The sequence below is a fragment of the Procambarus clarkii genome, chromosome 74 (genome assembly GCF_040958095.1).
Source record: "Procambarus clarkii isolate CNS0578487 chromosome 74, FALCON_Pclarkii_2.0, whole genome shotgun sequence".
Lineage (NCBI taxonomy): Eukaryota > Metazoa > Arthropoda > Malacostraca > Decapoda > Cambaridae > Procambarus > Procambarus clarkii.
In genome coordinates this window covers 27387614-27407652 of record NC_091223.1, presented here as the reverse complement: position 1 = coordinate 27407652, position 20039 = coordinate 27387614, and the positions used below count along the sequence as shown (strand labels likewise).

The 20039-nt window shown below is 42.8% G+C and overlaps 1 protein-coding gene across 1 annotated transcript in view; it reads right to left on the bottom strand.

The window, feature by feature from the left end:
• The window catches only part of LOC138356779 (uncharacterized), a 1086029-nt gene that overhangs the window by 422729 nt on the left and 643261 nt on the right, over positions 1–20039 (bottom strand). The window contains exon 3 of the mRNA XM_069313100.1: positions 19107–19192. Within this exon, the coding sequence (XP_069169201.1) occupies positions 19107–19192 (86 nt within the window). The remainder of the gene's footprint in view (positions 1–19106; positions 19193–20039) is intronic.

Here is a 20039-nt window from a genome sequence, read left to right as displayed (position 1 = left end):
CATTCAAAAATTATTATTCAACCAAAACAGTCAATAATGATTATTTTGTTATTGTTTATAAAGGCGATGTCTTCCCTAAAGATGATTTGTGAATTACTAAATTATCTAAGCTGAATGAATTCGTCGAGACGTGAAAAAAAATCATATAATTCTTCTAAATAAGCCGAATCTTACATTTTCACAGAACTGGAAATAATACATGTTACCAAATTTTTAGTCAGCAAACTCTATGAATCAAAATGTCATGGATATCCGCTCCTCTGTAACTTTGTCTAATCAAGAGAGCTTTCTAAACATCGATGGCTTGCTGGTCGGTCCAATCTTCAGTGGGCACAATATCCAAGAGCAACGCTAAATCAACGCTAAATCAACGCCATCAATGTTGATTCAACGTTGAAAATGTTGAGTCATGGTTGACCTATTGCCATTCGTGGATATTGTGCCCACTGAGTTGGAGAGTAACGCAGCGAATCAGCGAGAGGGAGACGAAAGTGTTCATTTCTGTCCCCAACCGATAAGAGAAGTCATTAAGGGCGGATTCCAACACATTCCCTTCTCGGAGCCAATTATCGCGTGTGTGGTGCCTTTCTATATCTCTCTTGGGAGCTCCTCTCCTACTACATCCTTTTTTACGTATTCAAATACTCACCAGTTGTATTCACCTAGTTGTGCTTGCTGGGGTTGAGCTCTGGCCCTTTGGTCCCGCCTCTCAACCGTCAATCTACTGGTGAATAGATTCCTGAGCTTCTCAAGCTCTGTCATATTTATATTTGAAACTGTGTTTGGAGTCAGCCTCCACCACATCACTTCTTATTGCATTCCATTTACTAACTACTCTGTCACCGAAAACGTTCTTTCTAATGTCTCTGTGGCTCATTTGGGTACTAAGTTTCCATTTACTCAGGGGCAATTCTGCCTGAGAATTTTGTTTGTGGTGGTCATGTCTCCACGGGCTCTTCTGTCTTCCTCACTCTCGTGAGGTACAGTTTCCCCAGACCTTTCCTAGTAACTCATGCCTCTTAGTTCTGGGACTAGCTTAGTGGCATACCTCTGAACTTTGTCAAATTTCATCTTGTTTGTGACAAGGTATAGGCCCCATGCTGGGGCCGCATACTCCAAAATTGGCCTTATATACGTGGTATACTGTACAAGGTTCTGAAAAAATCCTTACACAGGTTTCTGAAGTCGTTTCTGATGTAAGCCAGCCTCTCATACGCCGCCGATTTTATTCTTTTGATGTGTGCTTCAGGAGACAGGTTTGGCATGATATCAACTCCTAGATCTTTCTCTCTCTCCTTTTCGTGAAGGACTTCTTCTCCCATTCAGTAACCCGTGTTTGGCCTCCCATTTCCTTCCCCTAGTTTCATTATCTTACATTAACTTGAGTTGAACTTTAGTAGCCATTTGTTTGCCCATTCCTTCAGTTTGTTTAGGTCATCTTGTAGCCTCATACTATCTTCCTCTGCCTTAATCCTTATAATAATTTTTGCATCATCAGAAAACATTGAGAGGAAGAAGTTAATTTCCTCTGGGAGATCTATATCAGGAAATGTATAGAGAACTGATCGTTGAGGGACCCCACTGGTGACACTCCGACAATCTGAGACCTCACCTCTCACAGAGACTGTCTTCTGTTGCTTAGGTACCTTATCCAATGGTGTACCCTCCTTTTCACTCCTGCCTGCATCTCCAGTTCGTGCATTAGTTTCTTGTGTGGTACTGTGTCAAATGCTTTCTGGCAATCCAGAAATCCTCTCTCTCTCTCTCTCACTCGCCTGATTTTTGTTATCTCGTCAAATAATTTAATCAATCCTGTGAGGAGTGATCTGCCATCCCTGAACCCATGTGATCTTGTGATACAAAGTTCTTCTGCTCCAGATGTTCCACTAGCTTTTTCGCGCAATCTTCTCCATCACCTTGCATGGTATGCAAGTTAGGGACACTGGGCTATAGTTCAGAATCTCCTGTCTATCACCCTTCTTGAATATCGGCACTACATTAGCTGTCTTCGCAATTTGTGTGTGTGTACTCACCTATTTGTGCTTGCGGGGGTTGAGCTTTGGCTCTTTGGTCCCGCCTCTCAACTGTCAATCAACTGGTGTACAGATTCCTAAGCCTACTGGGCTCTATCATATATACATTTAAAATTGTGTAGGGAGTCAGCCTCCACCACATCACTGCCTAATGCATTCCTCCTGTTAACTACTCTGACACTGAAAAAGTTCTTTCTAACGTTCCTGTGGCTCATTTGGGTTCTCAGTTTCCACCTGTGTCCCTTTGTTCGTGTACCACCAGTGTTGAATAGTTTATCCTTGTCTACCCTGTCAATTTCCCTGAGGATTTTGTAGGTTGTGATCATGTCTCCCCTTCCTCTTCTGTCTTCCAGTGTCGTAAGGTGCATTTCCCTCAACCTTTCCTCGTATCTCATGACTCTTAGTTCTGGGACTAGTCTAGTGGTATACCTCTAAACTTTTTCCAGCTTCGTCTTGTGCTTGACAAGGTACGGGCTCCATGCTGGGGCCGCATACTCCAGGATTGGTCTTACATATATGGTATACAAGATTCTGAATGATTCCTTACACAGGTTCCTGAAGGCTGTTCTGATGTTAGCCAGCCTCGCATACGCCGCACATGTATTTCTTTATATGTGGGCTTCAGGAGACAGGTTTGGTGTGATATCAATTCCTAGATCTTTCTCTCTGTCCGTTTCATTAAGTACTTCACCCCCTATTCTGTATCCTGTTTCCACCGCCTAGTTTCATTACTTTGCATTTAATCGGGTTAAATTTTAGCAGCCATTTGTTGGACCATTCATTCAGTCTGTCTAGGTCGTCCGGTAGCCTCCTACTAACATCCTCCGTTTCTATCCTCCTCATAATTTTTGCATCATCAGCAAACATTGAGAGAAACGAGTCTATACCCTCTGGGAGATCATATACATATATCAGAAGCAATATAGGTCCAAGGACTGACCCCTGCGGGACTCCACTTGTAACGTCTCGCCAATCTGAGACCTCACCCCTCACAGTGACTCGTCTTCTGTTGCTTACGTACTCCCTTATCAAACGGAGTACCTTCCCTTTCACTCCAGCCTGCAACTCCAGCTTTTTCATTAGCCTCTTGTGTGGTACTGTATCAAAGGCTATCTAGCAATCCAAAAATATGCAGTCTGCCCACTCTGCTCTTTCTTGTCTGATTTTTGTTGCCAGGTCGTCGAATTCAATTAGCCCTGTGGAGCAGGACTTGGCATCCCTGAACCCATGTCGATGCTGTGTTACAAAGTTCTTTCACTCCAGATGTTCCACTAGCTTTTTTCGCACAATCTTCTCCATCAGCTTGAATTGTACGCAGGTTAGGCACACTGGCCTGTAGTTCAGTGCCGTCTGTCTATCCCCTTTCTTGTATATCGGAACTACATTAGCTGCTTTCCAAATTTCTGGCAGTTCCCCTGTTGCCATGGATTTGTTATACACTGTGGAGAGTGGCAGGCACAGTGCTTCTGCTCCTTCCTTTAGTATCCAATTAGAGATTCCATCCGGGCCTATAGCCTTTGTCACCAACCTGTCCTCTTAAAAAGAACGTCGCTTTTGGCCGTTTGCCCGTATGGCCGAATTTGGATGTAATTTGAAAATGAAAAAATAATGAAAATAAATTTGGGATTTTTTTTTTAACAACAGTACGTTAAGAGTCCTCTGATAGGTTAGATGGGCAGGTAATTCTCATAAAGTTTCAAAACGTTATGAAAAACGTTAATTTAAAGTGTCCTCTCATAATCTCTGCGCATACGCCGGACGATTCAAATAGAAAACGGAACAGTACGTCACTTTTGTGAGTCTATTTCATTTCAAATTACGTCCAAATTTGGCCATAGCCGCGCATACGAGTGAAAAGTGACGTTATTTTTAAGAGGATGGGTTGTTGTCACATCCAACTCTAGTAAACACTTCCTTACTTCCCCACTGGTAATCTCAAACTCTTCTAGTTGTTCCTGGTTAACTATTCCCTCTTTTATCTCTGGAATCTCTCCTTGCTTTAAGGTGAAGACCTCCTGGAATTTCTTATTCAGTTCCTCACACACTTCCTTGTCGTTTGAAGTGAATCCTTCTGCCCCTATCCTTATTTTCATTACCTGCTCCTTTACTATTGTTTTTCTCCTGATGTGGCTGTGCAGCAATTTAGGTTGAGTCTTTGCGTTGCTTGTGCGGTCATTTTCGTATTGTCTTTCTGCCTCTCTTCTCATCCTGACATACTCATTCCTGACTCTCTGGTATCTTACTCTGCTCTCAAGTGTCCTGTTATTCCTATAGTTTCTCCACGTCCTTTTACTTTGAGGCTTAGCTAGCCTACATCTCTGATTAAACCATGAGTTTCTCATCTTCATTTCACTGTTTTCCACTTGTACTGAAACAAACTAGTTTGTTGCTTCCTTGCACTTCTGCGTGATGAAGTCCATCATGTCTTGGGCCGTCTTTCCCCCTGAGCTCTGTTTCCCATGTTATATCTGTTAGGAATTTTCTCATCTCCTCATAGTTTCCTTTTCGGAATGCCAGCCTTTGAGTACCCCTCCTCGAGTTCAATAACCTTTCCTTAACCAGATACTCAGTCAATACACTGTGGTCGCTCATTCCTACTGGGGCTTCAAAGCCTATTTCCCTTATGTCGGCGTCGTTCAGATTGAAGATTAGGTCGAGTCTCGCTGGTTCATCGTTTCCTCTCATCCTAGTGGGTTTCCTGACATACTGGCTTAGAAAGTTTCTTGTCGCCACCTCAATTAGTTTGGCTCTCTATGTATCCTCTCCTCAAAGCTGTTCCTTGTTCTCCCATTCTATCCTTCTGTGATTGAAGTCTCCCGTGATGAGCAGATGGGATCTATTTCTACAGGCAGCAGAGGCGGCCTTCTGAATTATAGTGTTAACTGCAAGGTTGTTGTTAAACTCTTGCCTTGGTCTTCTATCATTTGTTTGAAGGTTATATATCACTTCTACTACTTTTGGTCCTCCCAATGTTATGGTGCCTGTTATGTAGGATTTGAATCCCTGACAGCCCAGGATGACCATTTTCTTGAAACTCCATTCCTTTCTCATTGGAAGGGCCACTCCACCTCCTCCCCGTCCTTCACTCTCGTTCCTTATTACAGTGTAGTCCTGGGGAAACACCGCATTCGTTATGATGCCTGAGAGTTTTGTTTCTGTGAGTTCGATTACATCTGGGTTCACTTATTTTGTTCTTTCCCGTAGTTCACTTGCCTTGCTTGTGATCCCATCTATGTTCGTGTACATCACCCTGAAGCTGACTCTCTTCTGTCCTTTCTCAGAAGAGAGAATTGAAAGAATCCTATTGCTTCCCATGAAGCAGGGAAACAGGGAAGGACTGGGATGGGAGGGCCTATGAAATGGGACCTTGAGGATCTGGGGTGAGCGGGGGCTGGGAGGATCTGGTACTGGGAGGGTGGTGTTTTTTTTTTTTTTTTTTTTTTTTTTTTTTTTTTTTTTTTTTTTTTTTTTTTTTTTTTTTTAGATATATACAAGAGTTGTTACATTCTTGCACAGCCACTAGTACGCGTAGCGTTTCGGGCAGGTCCCTGGAATACGATCCCCGCCGCGAAGAATCGTTTTTTTCATCCAAGTACACATTTTACTGTTGCGTTAAACAGAGGCTACAGTTAAGGATTTGCGCCCAGTAAATCCTCCCCGGCCAGGATACGAACCCATGACATAGCACTTGCGGAACGCCTGGCGAGTGTCTTACCACTACACCACGGAGACTTAAAGGAGGAAGGAGGGCTTGGGGGAGTTGGGGAGAAAAGAGTCCTTGGGGGGTGGGGGGACAGTGGAGGCTTGGGGGGGGTGAGAGGGGGAGGCTTGGGGGAGAGGGTGAGAGGGGGAGGCTTTGGAGAGCGCATGAGAAAGAAAGGGTTGGGAGGGAGGGTATGGGAGAAGGGAGGGGTTGGGGGAATGGGGGGCTTGAGGGGGCATAAAAGGAAGGAGGGCTGGGGGGGGGAGGTTGGGGGTTAGGGAGTGCAGAGGGGGATGAGCAAAAAGCGAGGGCTGAGGAGAGTGGGGGAGAAAGGAGGGCTCAGGAGGGTGGAGGATACTGTAGGGTTTAGGGGGGGGGATGGAGGGCTTGGGGTGGGGGAGAAGGGAGGGCATGGGGGATTAGGAAGGGCTTGGGGGGGTTGGGAGAAGGGAGAACGTGGGGAGGGGGGAGGGTGCTCAAGGTGGGCACCTTGAGCACCAGGGCTTGGGGTAGATAGGGCATCTATTAGGTGGAGGATGGGGGAGGTGCTTCTCTCACTTTGTTGAGCTGCTTGTGGAGGGTTCCCCCGCTCCCCTCTGGGATTGTAGGGCTTGGGGTTGTGGTTCCCTGATTTCTTTCTTTCTTCCTGCACTCCCTCCTCATGGCTGCTGCCCTCTGTCCCTCATCCCTTGTCATATCCCTCTGCAGGAATATTTTTTGAACTTCAGTACATTTGCTAGTCCACTCTTCCTTGCTAAGAAGCCATATTTTGTTCTCTCGTTCTTGAGTACCACTTTTATCACTCAGTCTCTGTCCTTGTTGTACCGTCTGATCCTGAAAACCTTTTCAATATCTTGGTCAGCCCTCTCCATCTTTACTCCTTTAAGGATCTCATTAACTTCATTTGTGTCCTTGTCTCTCCTTTCCACTGGACCGCTCCCTGTTTGCTCCTTAATGTCTACTATTACTACTGCTCTTACTACTCACTCTATCAGCTGGCTAGTACATCTAGCTGCTTCCTGAGAAGAAGCCACTTCCATGGCAACTTCTCTAACTGCAGACCTAGCTTCAGGGCTCTTTTTAAGCAATTCTGCATATGAGGGATGTTGTGTAGAAGTCTCCTCAACAGTAGCATCACAATCTCCCTGAGGGATGGTGTGTGTCTGGTATTGTGGAGGAATCTCCTTCAAGCTTCTTATTCCCTTTGCTGCTCTTAGTTCATCCTGCAGGTTGGATACTGTCTCCCTCATTACCCTCAGTCCTTCACTGAATTCCTCCCACATTTGCTGGAATGTTCCCCTAATTAGGCTTCCTGTTCCTCCCCATCCTCTGTGTATGTCCCTACCATGATTGACTTCCTGCAGTGTCTTCCCCTAGTTAGTCTCCTGTCTCCTGTCATATTTTCTCCCTATGAGAGAGATAGAGGGGGAGAGAGAAGTATGAGTGTGGGTGTGTGTGAGTGTGGGTGAGTGAGTGTGAGTGGGGCTATATGAGTGTGAGTGTGTGTGAGTGTGTGTGAGTGTGGGTGAGTGAGTGTGAGTGGGGCTATATGAGTGTGAGTGTGTGTGAGTGGAAGTGTGTGAGTGAGTGTGTGTGAGTGGGGGGGGGTGTTTGAGAAAATGAGGGAGTCTGGGGGCGGAGGTGTGGGGAGTGGTGTTGGCGGGAGGGTGGAGGAGGGCTCTAGAGAGGTGGGTTGGAGGAGTGTGTGTGTGTGTGTGTGTGTATGATAAGGGATGGAAGTACGGAGGGCGGTCACCTGGAGGCGGAGGGAGGGAAGGTTGGAGGAAGTGAGAGGGGTGGATTAAGGGAAATGGAGGGAGGGAGAGAAGGAGAGTGGTAGAGTGAGGGAGAGGGTGGTAGAACGAGGGAGATAAGGAGGAAATGGAACAAGTGTGTGTGTGTGTGTGTGTGTGTGTGTGTGTGTGTGTGTGTGTGTGTGGTGGGGGGTTTGGGGGCTTAGCGGTGTGACGTTATGACACCCACAGAGTGAAGGTGTAGTACCCACTTGAGCCGTATATTTCAAGATTATTTACGTTCTTTTAGCTTATATCCAAGACTACTTGTTATGCTAAAAACAAGAAGTTTTGGACATCAGCTAAAAGAACGTAAATATGAGTGTGTGTGTAATTACCTAAGTGTAATTACCTAAGTGTAGTTACAGGATGAGAGCTACGCCCGTGGTGTCCCGTCTTCCCAGCACTCTTTGTCATATATCGCTTTGAAACTACTGACGGTCTTGGCCGCCACCACCTTCTTACCTAACTTGTTCCAACCGTCTACCACTCTGTTTGCGAAAGTGAATTTTCTTATATTTCTTCGGCATCTGTGTTTACCTAGTTTAAATCTATGACCTCTTGTTCTTAAAATTCCAGATCTCAGGAAATATTCCCTATCGATTTTATGAATTCCTGTTACTATTTTGTATGTAGTGATCATATCACCTCTTTTTCTTCTGTCTTCTAGTTTTGGCATACTTAATGCCTCTAACCTCTCCTCGTAGCTCTTGCCCTTCAGTTCTGGGAGCCACTTAGTAGCATGTCTTTGCACCTTTTCCAGTTTGTTGATGTGCTTCTTAAGATATGGGCACCACACAACCGCTGCATATTCTAGCTTTGGCCTAACAAAAGTCGTGAACAATTTCTTTAGTATATCGCCATCCACGTATTTAAAAGCAATTCTGAAGTTAGAAAGCGTGTCATAGGCTCCTCGCACAATATTCTTTATGTGGTCCTCAGGTGATAGTTTTCTATCTAGAACCACCCCAAGATCTCTTTCTTTATCAGAATTCTTTAACGATTTCTCATATAATATATAGGTTGTGTGGGTCTATGTTCTTCTATTCCACATTCCATAACATGGCATTTATTAACATTAAATTCCATTTGCCAAGTGGTGCTCCATATACTTATTTTGTCCAGGTCATCTTGAAGGGCATGACAATCATCTAAGTTTCTTATCCTTCCTATTATCTTAGCATCATCAGCAAACATGTTCATATAATTCTGTGTACCAACTGGTAGATCATTTATGTAGACAATAAACATCACTGTTGCAAGAACTGAACCCTGTGCTACTCCACTTGTGACATTTCTCCAGTCCGATACATTGCCTCTGATTACTGCCCTCATTTTTCTATTAGTCAGAAAATTTTTCATCCATGTTAGAAGCTAACCTGTCACACCTCCAATATTTTCCAATTTCCAGAACAACCTCTTATGTGGAACTCTGTCGAAAGCCTTTTTTAGGTCCAGATAGATGCAGTCAACCCAACCATCTCTTTCATGTAATATCTCTGTTGCTCGATCATTGAAACTAAGTAAATTCGATACACAGGATCTTCCAGATCGAAAACCATTCTGTGTCTGATATTATATCATTTCTCTCCAGGTGTTCTACCCATTTACTTTTAATTATTTTTTCCAATATTTTCACTATTACACTTGTCAATGATACAGGTCTATAATTAAGGGGGTCTTCCCTGCTTCCACTTTTGTAGATTGGAACTATGTTAGCTTTTTTCCACACATCAGCTACAACTCCTGTAAACAGGGATGCCTGAAAAATCAGTTGAAGTGGAATGCTGAGCTCAGATGCACATTCTCTCAGAACCCATGATGAAACTTCATCTGGACCAACTGCTTTGTTCTTATTTAGCTCCTTGATCATTTTTTCCACTTCGTTTCTAGACACCTCTATGTGCTCTATGTTGTTCTCTGGAATTCCTATTGTATCTGGTTCCCTGAAGATTTCATTTTGTACAAACACACTTTGGAACTTTTCGTTTAATGTTTCACACATTTCCTTTTCATTATCCGTGAATCTATTTCCCATTTTCAACCTCTGAATATTATCCTTTACCTACAATTCGTTGTTTATGAATTTATAGAATAGACCTAGTTCTGTTTTACATTTGTCTGCAATCCCTTTTTCAAAATTTCTTTTTGCCTCTCTCCTCACTGCCGTGTAGTTGTTTCTCGCATCTTTGTATCCCTGGTATGTTTGGGGGTTTGGCCTCTTCCTGTATTGATTCCATTTCTGTGTCTTTTGGTCTCTGGCCCTCTCGCAATTTCTGTTGAAGCAATCCTGTTTCCTAGTTCTGCATCTCGGTTTTGGTATATATTTTTTCGTGCCTTTATCATATATTTCACAAAACTTGACATACATCTCATTCTCTTCCTTGCCTAGCATCAAGTCTGTCCAATTATACTCACTAAAAAATTTTCTATGGTTGCCATAATGTCCTCTCCTAAAGTCAGGTTTTTCAATTGCATCAATCTCATATTTTCTTCAAGATTATAACGCATTACATACTTGATTCCCAAAAAGACATGGTCACTTTTACCCAAGGGAGGAAGGTACTGAATGTCAAATATTTCTTCCTCCTTCCTGGTAAATATCAAATCTAGCATGGAGGGAACGTCCCCTTCCCTGATCCTCGTAGCTTGTTTAACATGTTGATACAAGAATGTTTCCAGGATGAGGTCTACAAATTTATAGGTCCAAAAATTTTCTGTTTTAGCTTCATATGCTTCCCAGTCTATGGATTTCAAGTTGAAGTTGCCGACTATCAACAGTCGTGATCTATCGTTATCCGCTCTCGCTATGATCTCTCTCATTATTGTTATAAGACCTTCTCATTTGCTATCTAGCTCCTCCTTTCACCATGTGCTGCTTGGTAGTGGACTATATGCATTTATGATCATTAGTTTATCATCCTCATGGCAGATCTCTGGTGCTATTATGTCAACTATTTCGTCATTATTATGTCATTATTTCGTTCACCTTTAGGTGTTCTTTCACCAACACAGCAAAGCCACCGCCTTTCCTAATTTTTCTGTCCCGTCTCCAAGTTGAGTAGCCCCTTGGGAATATGACCTCATTTAAAAAACATCTTCAAGTTTTGTCTCCGTGAGTGCAACAATGTCTGGTGTCTGCAGTTGTATTACATCACTTAACTCCAGTATCTTCGATCTTACTCCATCTATGTTGGTGTATGCAATCTTCAGGAACTTGTTCCCCCTCTTCTTATTTTTCACTCCCCTCTCTCTAATGATTTTATTAGTTTGCCTTTATGTACCACTTTACTGGTCTGCCTACCCCTATCACTTTGTAGAAAAAAGAATTGATTTCTTCTTTATTCCTGCTCTCATTTAAACGTTTTGCCTCGGCGAGGTTCAGTTTCAGCTTCTCTCTATCTTCTTTTGAAAGATCTCGTCTTAACGACCACACTTTCCCATCCTCATCACTTTGTAATTTTCTAGCATTCCTTAGTACTTCTTCCATCTGTTTGGCACCGTTTAGGGTGATCCTCAAAGGTCGATCTTTCCCTTTTACGTACCTGCCTATTCTCCTGTAGTCGCACACATTCTCTATGGTTGTAAGACCTTCCACGAGGCCAACAATTTTATGCACTACTTTTGCTTCTTCTACAGCTCTTTCTGACCTAGATGTTATCTCCTTTTCTTTGCAGCCAAAAATTATCAGGGACTTACTCCGATCAACTGTGTTTTGCACCAACTTCGGGTTAGATGCCAATTCTTTTCTCACTTCCAGCCTAATGTTTGTTTTATCTTGGTTGCTGCAGTGTTTGGCTTCCTTTACTGCTTCTTCAATTTTTTCCTTCTCCTTGGCCACTTGTGCATAGGTGAGTTGCATATCTTTCTTGCACTGTTCTATTCCCTGTGTAACTTCCTCCATCTGTGTTGACAAAAGCTGTTTCTCCTGTTGAATTTCCTTACCTAACCTCTTGTAGTCATTTATATTTAAATTTACTTTAACTTCTTCCAAAGCTATTTTTAAGAGTTTATTTTCTTCTTCCATGACTTTGCAATTTGTTTCCAATTGAATCTTATCCTTGCACAAGTCTTTCACTAAACCCTCAAGACATACAACTTTGCTATTTAAATGGTCATTACTTTCTTTCAATTTACTAATTATTTCTACATGAGAGGTCACTATTGTATCTAATTTTACCAACTTGTTGTATAGACTGGTTATATCAATGCTTTCATAATTGAATCCAGCAAAATCAAGCTCTGTTTTGTATTTCCTCTTGCCGGCGGCCATCTTGAATGTTCTTCTCTGCACTGGAAACACTAGGGCAACTTTTTCTCATCCAATTTTTCACTTCCATTGGCACATTCCTGTTATCTCACCTATTTTTCAAAAGCACTATACCTTTATGTTCTCTGGGACCCCACTCACTATCATCATCCTGTACTACAATACTTAGGATTGTTGAAGTATGCTGGAGCTCCTCTTGTCTGCCGCTTGGGAAAGAACTTGGGATAGAACTCCCAAGTGTGTGTGTGAGTGTGTGTACTCCTCTATTTGTACTCACCTATCTGTGCTTGTGGGGGTTGAGCTTGGGCTCTTTGGTCCCGCCTCTCAACTGTCAATCAACTGGTGTACAGATTCCGGAGCCTACTGGGCTCTATCATATCTACAATTGAAACTGTGTATGGAATCAGCCTCCACCACATCACTGCCTAATGCATTCCATCCGTTAACTACTCTGACACTGAAAAAGTTCCTTCTAACGTCCCTGTGGCTCATGTGGGTACTCAGTTTCAACCAGTGTCCCCTTGTTCGCATACCACCAGTCTTGAATAGTTTATCCTTGTTTACCCGTTCGATTTTCCTGAGGATTTTGTAGGTTGTGATCTTCCAGTGTCGTAAGGTGCATTTCCCGCAGCCTTTCCTCGTAACTCATGCCTCTTAGTTCTGGGACTAGTCTAGTGAAATTTTTAAATTTTGCCCCGAGGGGCGAGTTTATTGGACAGCGCCACTCATCTTGTGAGTGAACATACCGCCATAGCAGAATGTACAACACTCCCCAATATTAATAATATTGTACATTATTAACATCCAAAATGTTAATAATGTACAAGACAACATTTCATTACAACCAGTCTCAGATGACAGTGAATGTAATTACACTTATGGAGTACAATCAATCACAGAATGGAATGATCTTCCAAACAACCCAGAGACTATAGTATATATTGCTGGTATTTGTCTCAAAGTTCTCATTGACACTGGATCAAACATTGACACCATTGCTGAATGTCACTATAAGAAATTTAAAAAACAGTTCCCAAAGCTTGAAAACTACAATGGTAAAGCCACTGCCTATGCTTCAAAGGTAGCCTTGCCAGTGATTGGAACTTTCACTGCAGAGATTAAGTCAAAGAATGCAATGCTCACTACTACATTCCATGTTGTTAGGAATGCAAAGGAGTCTCTACTCAGTTACAAGACTTCAACCAAATTGGGGCTACTTCAGCTTGCTAATCCTGTAGCAGTGGAAGCTGCAGACAATGTTGATGCTAAATTTTCTGATCGATTTGAATCCTTAGGTTGCTATACTGATAGCAAAGTACATCTGCATATCAACCCAGATGTAATTCCAGTTGCCCAACCACATCGCCGACAGCCATTCCATACTCGCAAGAAAGTCGATGCCGAACTGGATAGCCTGATGGAACTAGATATCATTGAACCAGTAACAGGACCAACACCATGGGTAAGCCCAATTGTCACTCCACCAAAGCCGAAGAATCCAGATGAGATACGCATCTGTGTGGACATGCGTGTTCCCAACAAGGCAATAATGCGTGAACGCCATCCTACACCCACTGTAGATTGATATGATCTACCGCTTGAATGGTGCAACTGTATTCAGCAAGTTAGATTTAAACAAGGGCTATCATCAGCTTGAACTTGATGATGAGAGTCGCTTCATCACAACGTTTACGACACATCGAGGTCTGTATAGGTACAAGCGCCTGAGTTTTGGTATTAACAGTGCTGCCGAGGTATTCCAGCACATCATCAGCCAGGTATTGCAAGATATACCTAATGCTGACAACATGTCTGATGACATCATTGTTTATGGCCGTACCCAAGCTGAACACGACAAAGCTCTTCGTGCAACATTGCAACGCTTACGAGAAAAGAATCTGACGTTAAGCCGAGCAAAGTGTGAGTTCAATCAACATAAAATTTAATTCTTTGGACATGTACTTAGTGACAAAGGTCTGTCTCCAGATCCTAAGAAAGTTGCAGATATCAAGAATGCTGCACCTCCTTCAACGTCCACTGAAGTACTGTGGGATATCTGGGGCTTGACTCAATTATTTAATTATTTAATTAATCAATTTAATAACGAAGGACCACCCACTTTTGAGAAAAGAGGGAAACTAATAAAAAGTGATCATTAGAAACACAAGGAAGAACCAGTGTCTATGGATAAATATTAGAAAAAATAATCACTTAAATAAATAATGGACTGTATGGTTAATTAACTAAAGTCAGAGCCTCAAACACCTACATTGGGGGGGGGGGGGGTATTGCTAGAACTTCATATACGTCTAGGAACTAGTGTGGTTCGTGCACCAGTTCATTGTTGAATAAAGAATATTGTGACCAAATTATTATAGAATCAATAGGTAAATACAAATAGAAATTATTAATGATTGTTAGAATTAGAGAGCAATCATCTAAGTAAACACATCCATCTCCAGTTCACATGACAAGCATTCAATATGATAATATCATGGATATGTAGAATAAATTGGAGCAATTAAATGTGTACAAAAAGTCTGAGCTTTAAGACGATTTCTATGACATCATTCGTGCCTCGTCCTCGTGATCTCAGGATCTCCACATAGAAGCCCTTAGAGGTGAATAACACGAATGTAGTTAACGGCTCGTTGACTCCTCACATACGAGCTGTAATTTAAAGGATATTACGTAGCATTGAACTAGGCTACTTAAGTCTCAATATTTATGAAAATAGAAATAAAGATTAGTGCGGTACTAACATTGGATTTTTAGTCGTCTTGCGATGTAACGACAGACTGCCCACGACATATACAATCTCTAATGATGCATCAAGAAAGAAATATATACTTATCGACGAGTGCAGTGTATGCTGAAGTCTGCCGGTATCGCGTCTCAATCTCAACCTTCCACAATGTTGTACACGTGGTTGAGAGTTTGGCTTGAATATCGACGCGTTATTATTTGACCGAGCACTGTAGATCATGTGGAAGAATAATTATTCGTTCTAAGCTGATTACCAGTGTAATTCTTGCTGATAATCCCAACGTCACGTGTCTCAGACTCTGACGCAACGACTTTCCTGTGCAAGTACGTATGCTCGCTGCTCACTCCGCAACACACACACACAATGGCGTCTCCTCCTCCCTCAACCCGCGTCCCGCATTCACCACAGAAATTATTTATCACGAATAATACTATTTCGCGCAATTGTGGTTGAAATACTTTAATAAAGACTGGGTTGTGATTCTAGGGATTTAAATATTATTGCTTTCTCGTCTTATGGTGGTAAACGAGAAATAGAGAAGATTTTAGTTTTCTCCATGGCATTCATGCGTGACAGAAAAACTATTACTTGATAACAATTGTAACTAAAAACTCTCGATTTAGAATTACTTGGGAGTTATGTTATCCATAAATAATTATCACATGGAATACTGATGATTTTAGAGAACCACATTCAATTCTCTAACACACTGGCAATAAATGTGTTTAACTAGATATAATCTGACGCAATACTGGTGCTTGGTTTCGTAGGAATTCCAGCATCCATATGTAGATATAATGGTTAGTTTATGTGAACATTACTGTTAGTAAGTTTTAGTGACTACTGTAGTTAGTATACAAAAATACGAATTTATTATAATACAATAGTATTGTATTAGTGTTGGAAATTTCCAACAAGTACAAAGTGTTCTGGGAATGGCAAACTACTGTTCTCGCTTCATTCCAGATTTTGCTACCATTACGAAGCCTCTACGTGAGCTCCTGAAGAAAAATGCATCATGGTACTGGAGCGATATCGAGCAAAATGCATTTGATGCTGTGAAAGATGCACTAGTAGAGAATGCGACTGCTGCATACTTTGATCCATCAATGGACACTGAGTTAACAGTGGATGCTAGTCCTGATGGTTTAGGTGCTGTTTTAGCCCAACACAAAACTGGTCAACCAGATTCCAGAGTAGTAGTTGCCTACGCCAGCCGTTCTCTCACAGATGTTGAGCAACGATACAGTCAGACAGAGAAGGAAGCTCTTGCTCTTGTATGGGGCTGTGAACACTTCAATGTGTATCTGCTTAGTGCACCCTTCACCACGATAGTCACTGACCACAAACCGTTGGAGACCATCTTCAATAATCCAAAGTCCAAACCACCAGCTCGTATTGAGAGATGGGCTCTTCGTCTGCAGCCATACAACTTTACGGTGAAATACAAGCCGGGTGCAGGCAATCCTGCTGATTACATCAGTCGACATCCTGCCAACAGTTTCACCATCACCAAGCATCAACAAGTTTCCGAGGAATATGTACACTCTGTAACCTGTGATGCAGTCCCTAAGGCTCTCACTCTTGATGAAATCCGTACTGCAACCTTAGAGGACCCAACTCTGCAAGCAACAGTGGATGCATTGCCTAAGAAAAAGTTTCCACGCATCCCACCCTCAGGAGTTGACCAAGATGCATTCAAAGCACTTGAACGCATCCAGACAGAATTAAGTGTTACGCAACAACGCGACACCGTGCTGCGAGGTACTCGTATTGTCATTCCAGCTGTTCTCCAGCAACGTGCTCTGAAGCTTGCACATCAAGGACACCAAGGTCATGTTAGGACCAAACAGCTGCTATGAGAAAAGGTGTGGTTTCCTGGCATTGATCGTCAAACAAAGGACATGCATGATGCCTGTGTCCCTTGCCAAGCAGCAGTGGATACTTCAAGACCAACAACTCTACAACCTTCACCACTACCTGCTGCACCATAGACGGAAGTATCGATGGACTTCTGCGGACCACTACCAACTGGAGAGTACTTGATGGTAGTCATTGATGATCACTCACGTTATCCAGAAGTAGAAATCATCACTTCCACATCTGCAAAGGCTGTCATCTCGAAACTCGACAAGATCTTTTCAAACTTTGGCATTCCTGAAGTTGTCAAGACGGACAATGGAACGCCATTCAATGGACAAAAATTCGTCAACTTTGCTGAGCATATCGGATTCAAACACCGCCGTGTGATGCCACTACATCCTCAAGCAAATGGAGAAGTTGAGAGATTCATGCAACCTCTCATGAAAGCGGTACGCTGTGCTCATGCCGAAGGACGATCCTGGAAACAAGCTATGTATGCTTTTCTCAGGAACTACCGTGCAACACCGCATGGATCACTGGGCAAGTCGCCTGGCGAACTTTTATTTGGACGTCCTATGAGAATCGCACTCCCTGTCATGCCAGCCGTGATAAAGGATAAACGTCTCGCTGAGAAGGATGCACTAGCCAAGGGCAAAATGAAAATTGCTCATGATCAACGTGCAAAGGAACAATTCATAAAGGTTGGAGACACTGTTCTCGTTAAAAAGAAAAAAGAGGGAAAGCTAGATATGCCGTATGATACAAAACCATATAAAGTGATTAGTGTAAAAGGAACTATGGTAACAGCGAGTAATAGAGATCATAGTATAACACGTAATATGGCCTATTTCAAAGTGATTCCAACTAGTGTAGAAAATGATGAAGTGCAAAGTCATGCAAACGAAAAAGAAAAAATGAGTTATAACTCAATAAACAAATCATCAAGGGATGTTCTTGTATTTGGAGACTCTCGTCCTAAACGTCATGTTAAACGCCCTACACGATTTGATGATTAATTGTGTTCCTATGTAATGCAAAGTATTTACTTATTATGCTGAACTAAATTTAATATTGTTTGAATAATGCAGATATCTCATTCAATATTTTGTAACTTTGTATTACAGTTTCTTTCATGTTTGTTTAACATTGCATTTGTATTTTTAACATTGAAATCCTTTGTGGTAAAGATTAAGTTGTTTAAATTCTTTGTGTGCTTAATTAATGTTAAATGTATGCAATATCTCTTGATATGGTAATAACTTACATTGTGTCAATAACTTTGCTTTGTGCTACAAGCATGGTAGACATCCTGTATAAATTCTTTTTAAAGAAAAGGAGGGATGTCATGTTCACAGAAAACGGTACCATCCGTTTTCTATGTGCTGCGAGTCGGACGCGAGAGAAGGTAAACAATAGAGCTTACAGGACGACTGCCAAGCTTGGTAGCTACTAGTCATGTAATTGTTTATAAGTAATAAAGTCAGTAACCAAGCAATGGCTTTATATCAACCCTACAACCGAGACTTTCTCAGTAACACACAAACACCAAACCACCAACTTGTGGGGGTTCCCCACATAGAACCCACCCACTTAAGGGGGGCCCACAAAGAACCCACCCACTTAAAGGGGTCCCACAAAGAACCCACCCACTTGTGGGGGGGCCCCACAAAGAACCCACCCACTTAAGGGGGGCCCACAAAGAACCCACCCACTTAAAGGGGTCCCACAAAGAACCCACCCACTTAAGGGGGTCCTACAAAGAATCCACCCACTTAAGGGGGTCCCACAAAGAACCCACCCACTTAAGGGGTCCTACAAAAAACCCACCTACTTAAGGGGGGCCCACAAAGAACCCACCCACTTAAGGGGGGCCCACAAAGAACCCACCCACTTAAGGGGTCCCACAAAGAACCCACCCACTTAAAGGTGGCCCACAAAGAACCTACCCACTTAAGGGGGCGCACAAAGAACCCACCCACTTAAGGGGGACCACAAAAAAACACCCACTTAAGGGGGGCCCACAAAGAACCCACCCACTTAAGGGGTCCCACAAAGAACCCACCCACTTAAAGGTGGCCCACAAAGAACCTACCCACTTAAGGGGGGCGCACAAAGAACCCACCCACTTAAGGGGGACCACAAAAAACCACCCACTTAAGGGGGGCCCACAAAGAACCCACCCACTTAAGGGGGGCCCACAAAGAACCTACCCACTTAAGGGGGGCCCACAAAGAACCCACCCACTTAAGGGGGACCACAAAAAACCACCCACTTAAGGGGGGCCCACAAAGAACCCACCCACTTAAGGGGGTCCCACAAAAAACCTACACACTTAAGGGGGGCGCACTAAAGAACCCACCCACTTAAGGGGGGCCCACAAAGAACCCACCCACTTAAGGGGGGGCCACAAAAAACCACCCACTTAAGGGGGGCCCACAAAGAACGCACACACTTAAGGGGGGCCCACAAAGAACCCACACACTTAAGGGGGTCCCACAAAGAACCCACCCACTTAAGGGGGGCGCACAAAGAACTCACCCACTTAAGTGGCCACAGACAAACCAGTGTAGTGGGATCCTCACATCAGCTATTAGAATCAAGAAAAAGAAACCATCCCTACGATGTGTAACGTGAAGTAGACAAAATGTCCAACATAAGGAGAGGAAAGTGTACTTACCTTACAGAGACCAATGAAGAGCAAGAGGCAGGTGAGGAGCCCCACCAGAGACAGGCACAACATCACCATTCCCAGATGGTTGATGACTGAAACATGAGAGGGTCATCATTATTTACTACCTCACAGACTGGGGTGAAATTATACACGACACCGCTCTATATACAACACCACAACCACAATATATACCACAACTATTACTCACATTAACAATAGCACAAGTCAAGCAGCTGGCTGTCGCTAGGCCACGATCACCAACAGTGGTTCACTAGTCAACTTAGGACTTGCTTTACAGCCATGAACATGGTGGGTAGTTTGAACTCCTCAGACATATATTCACAAATATCTAGGTAGCTCAGGCAGCGTGTGACCTATATAATAGTGAGTTAGGGACATATATAATAACAGAATGGGGTAAAGTCTCAGTATAGATATTAATAACACCAAAGTCTTCAACTGCCTGCAGACACGAGACTCACGAGACTGCCAAATGACAGTCTAAACTTGACTTCAAAAAACCTAAGTCCCAACTGGACCAGCAAATGGTAAAGTCTAGACTCCTCGTAAATTCGAAAGAGTCCACGATGGCTGGAAAAATGAAAGTCAATTACTCTACATAAGTACAAGTCCACAACGACTTAACAAAAATTAAACTTAATCACATGTCTACCAAACGTTGGCGTTACAATGTCTGGTAAAGTCACAGTTAGAATTTCCTCTCAAAAGTTCAAATCCCCCATACCAGGAACTAGACTAACTCCAAAACAAGGAAATTCGACTATCTCCACAAATCAGGAAAATTAGACTAACTCTGAAAAGTCATGGAATTTGTGAAAGTCTACAAACCATGAAATTTTAACAAAGTTCACAAAGCTCCTCACCAGAGACTATGTCCACCCAGCAATAAAATATGAAAGTACCCACCTGGCTCAATAA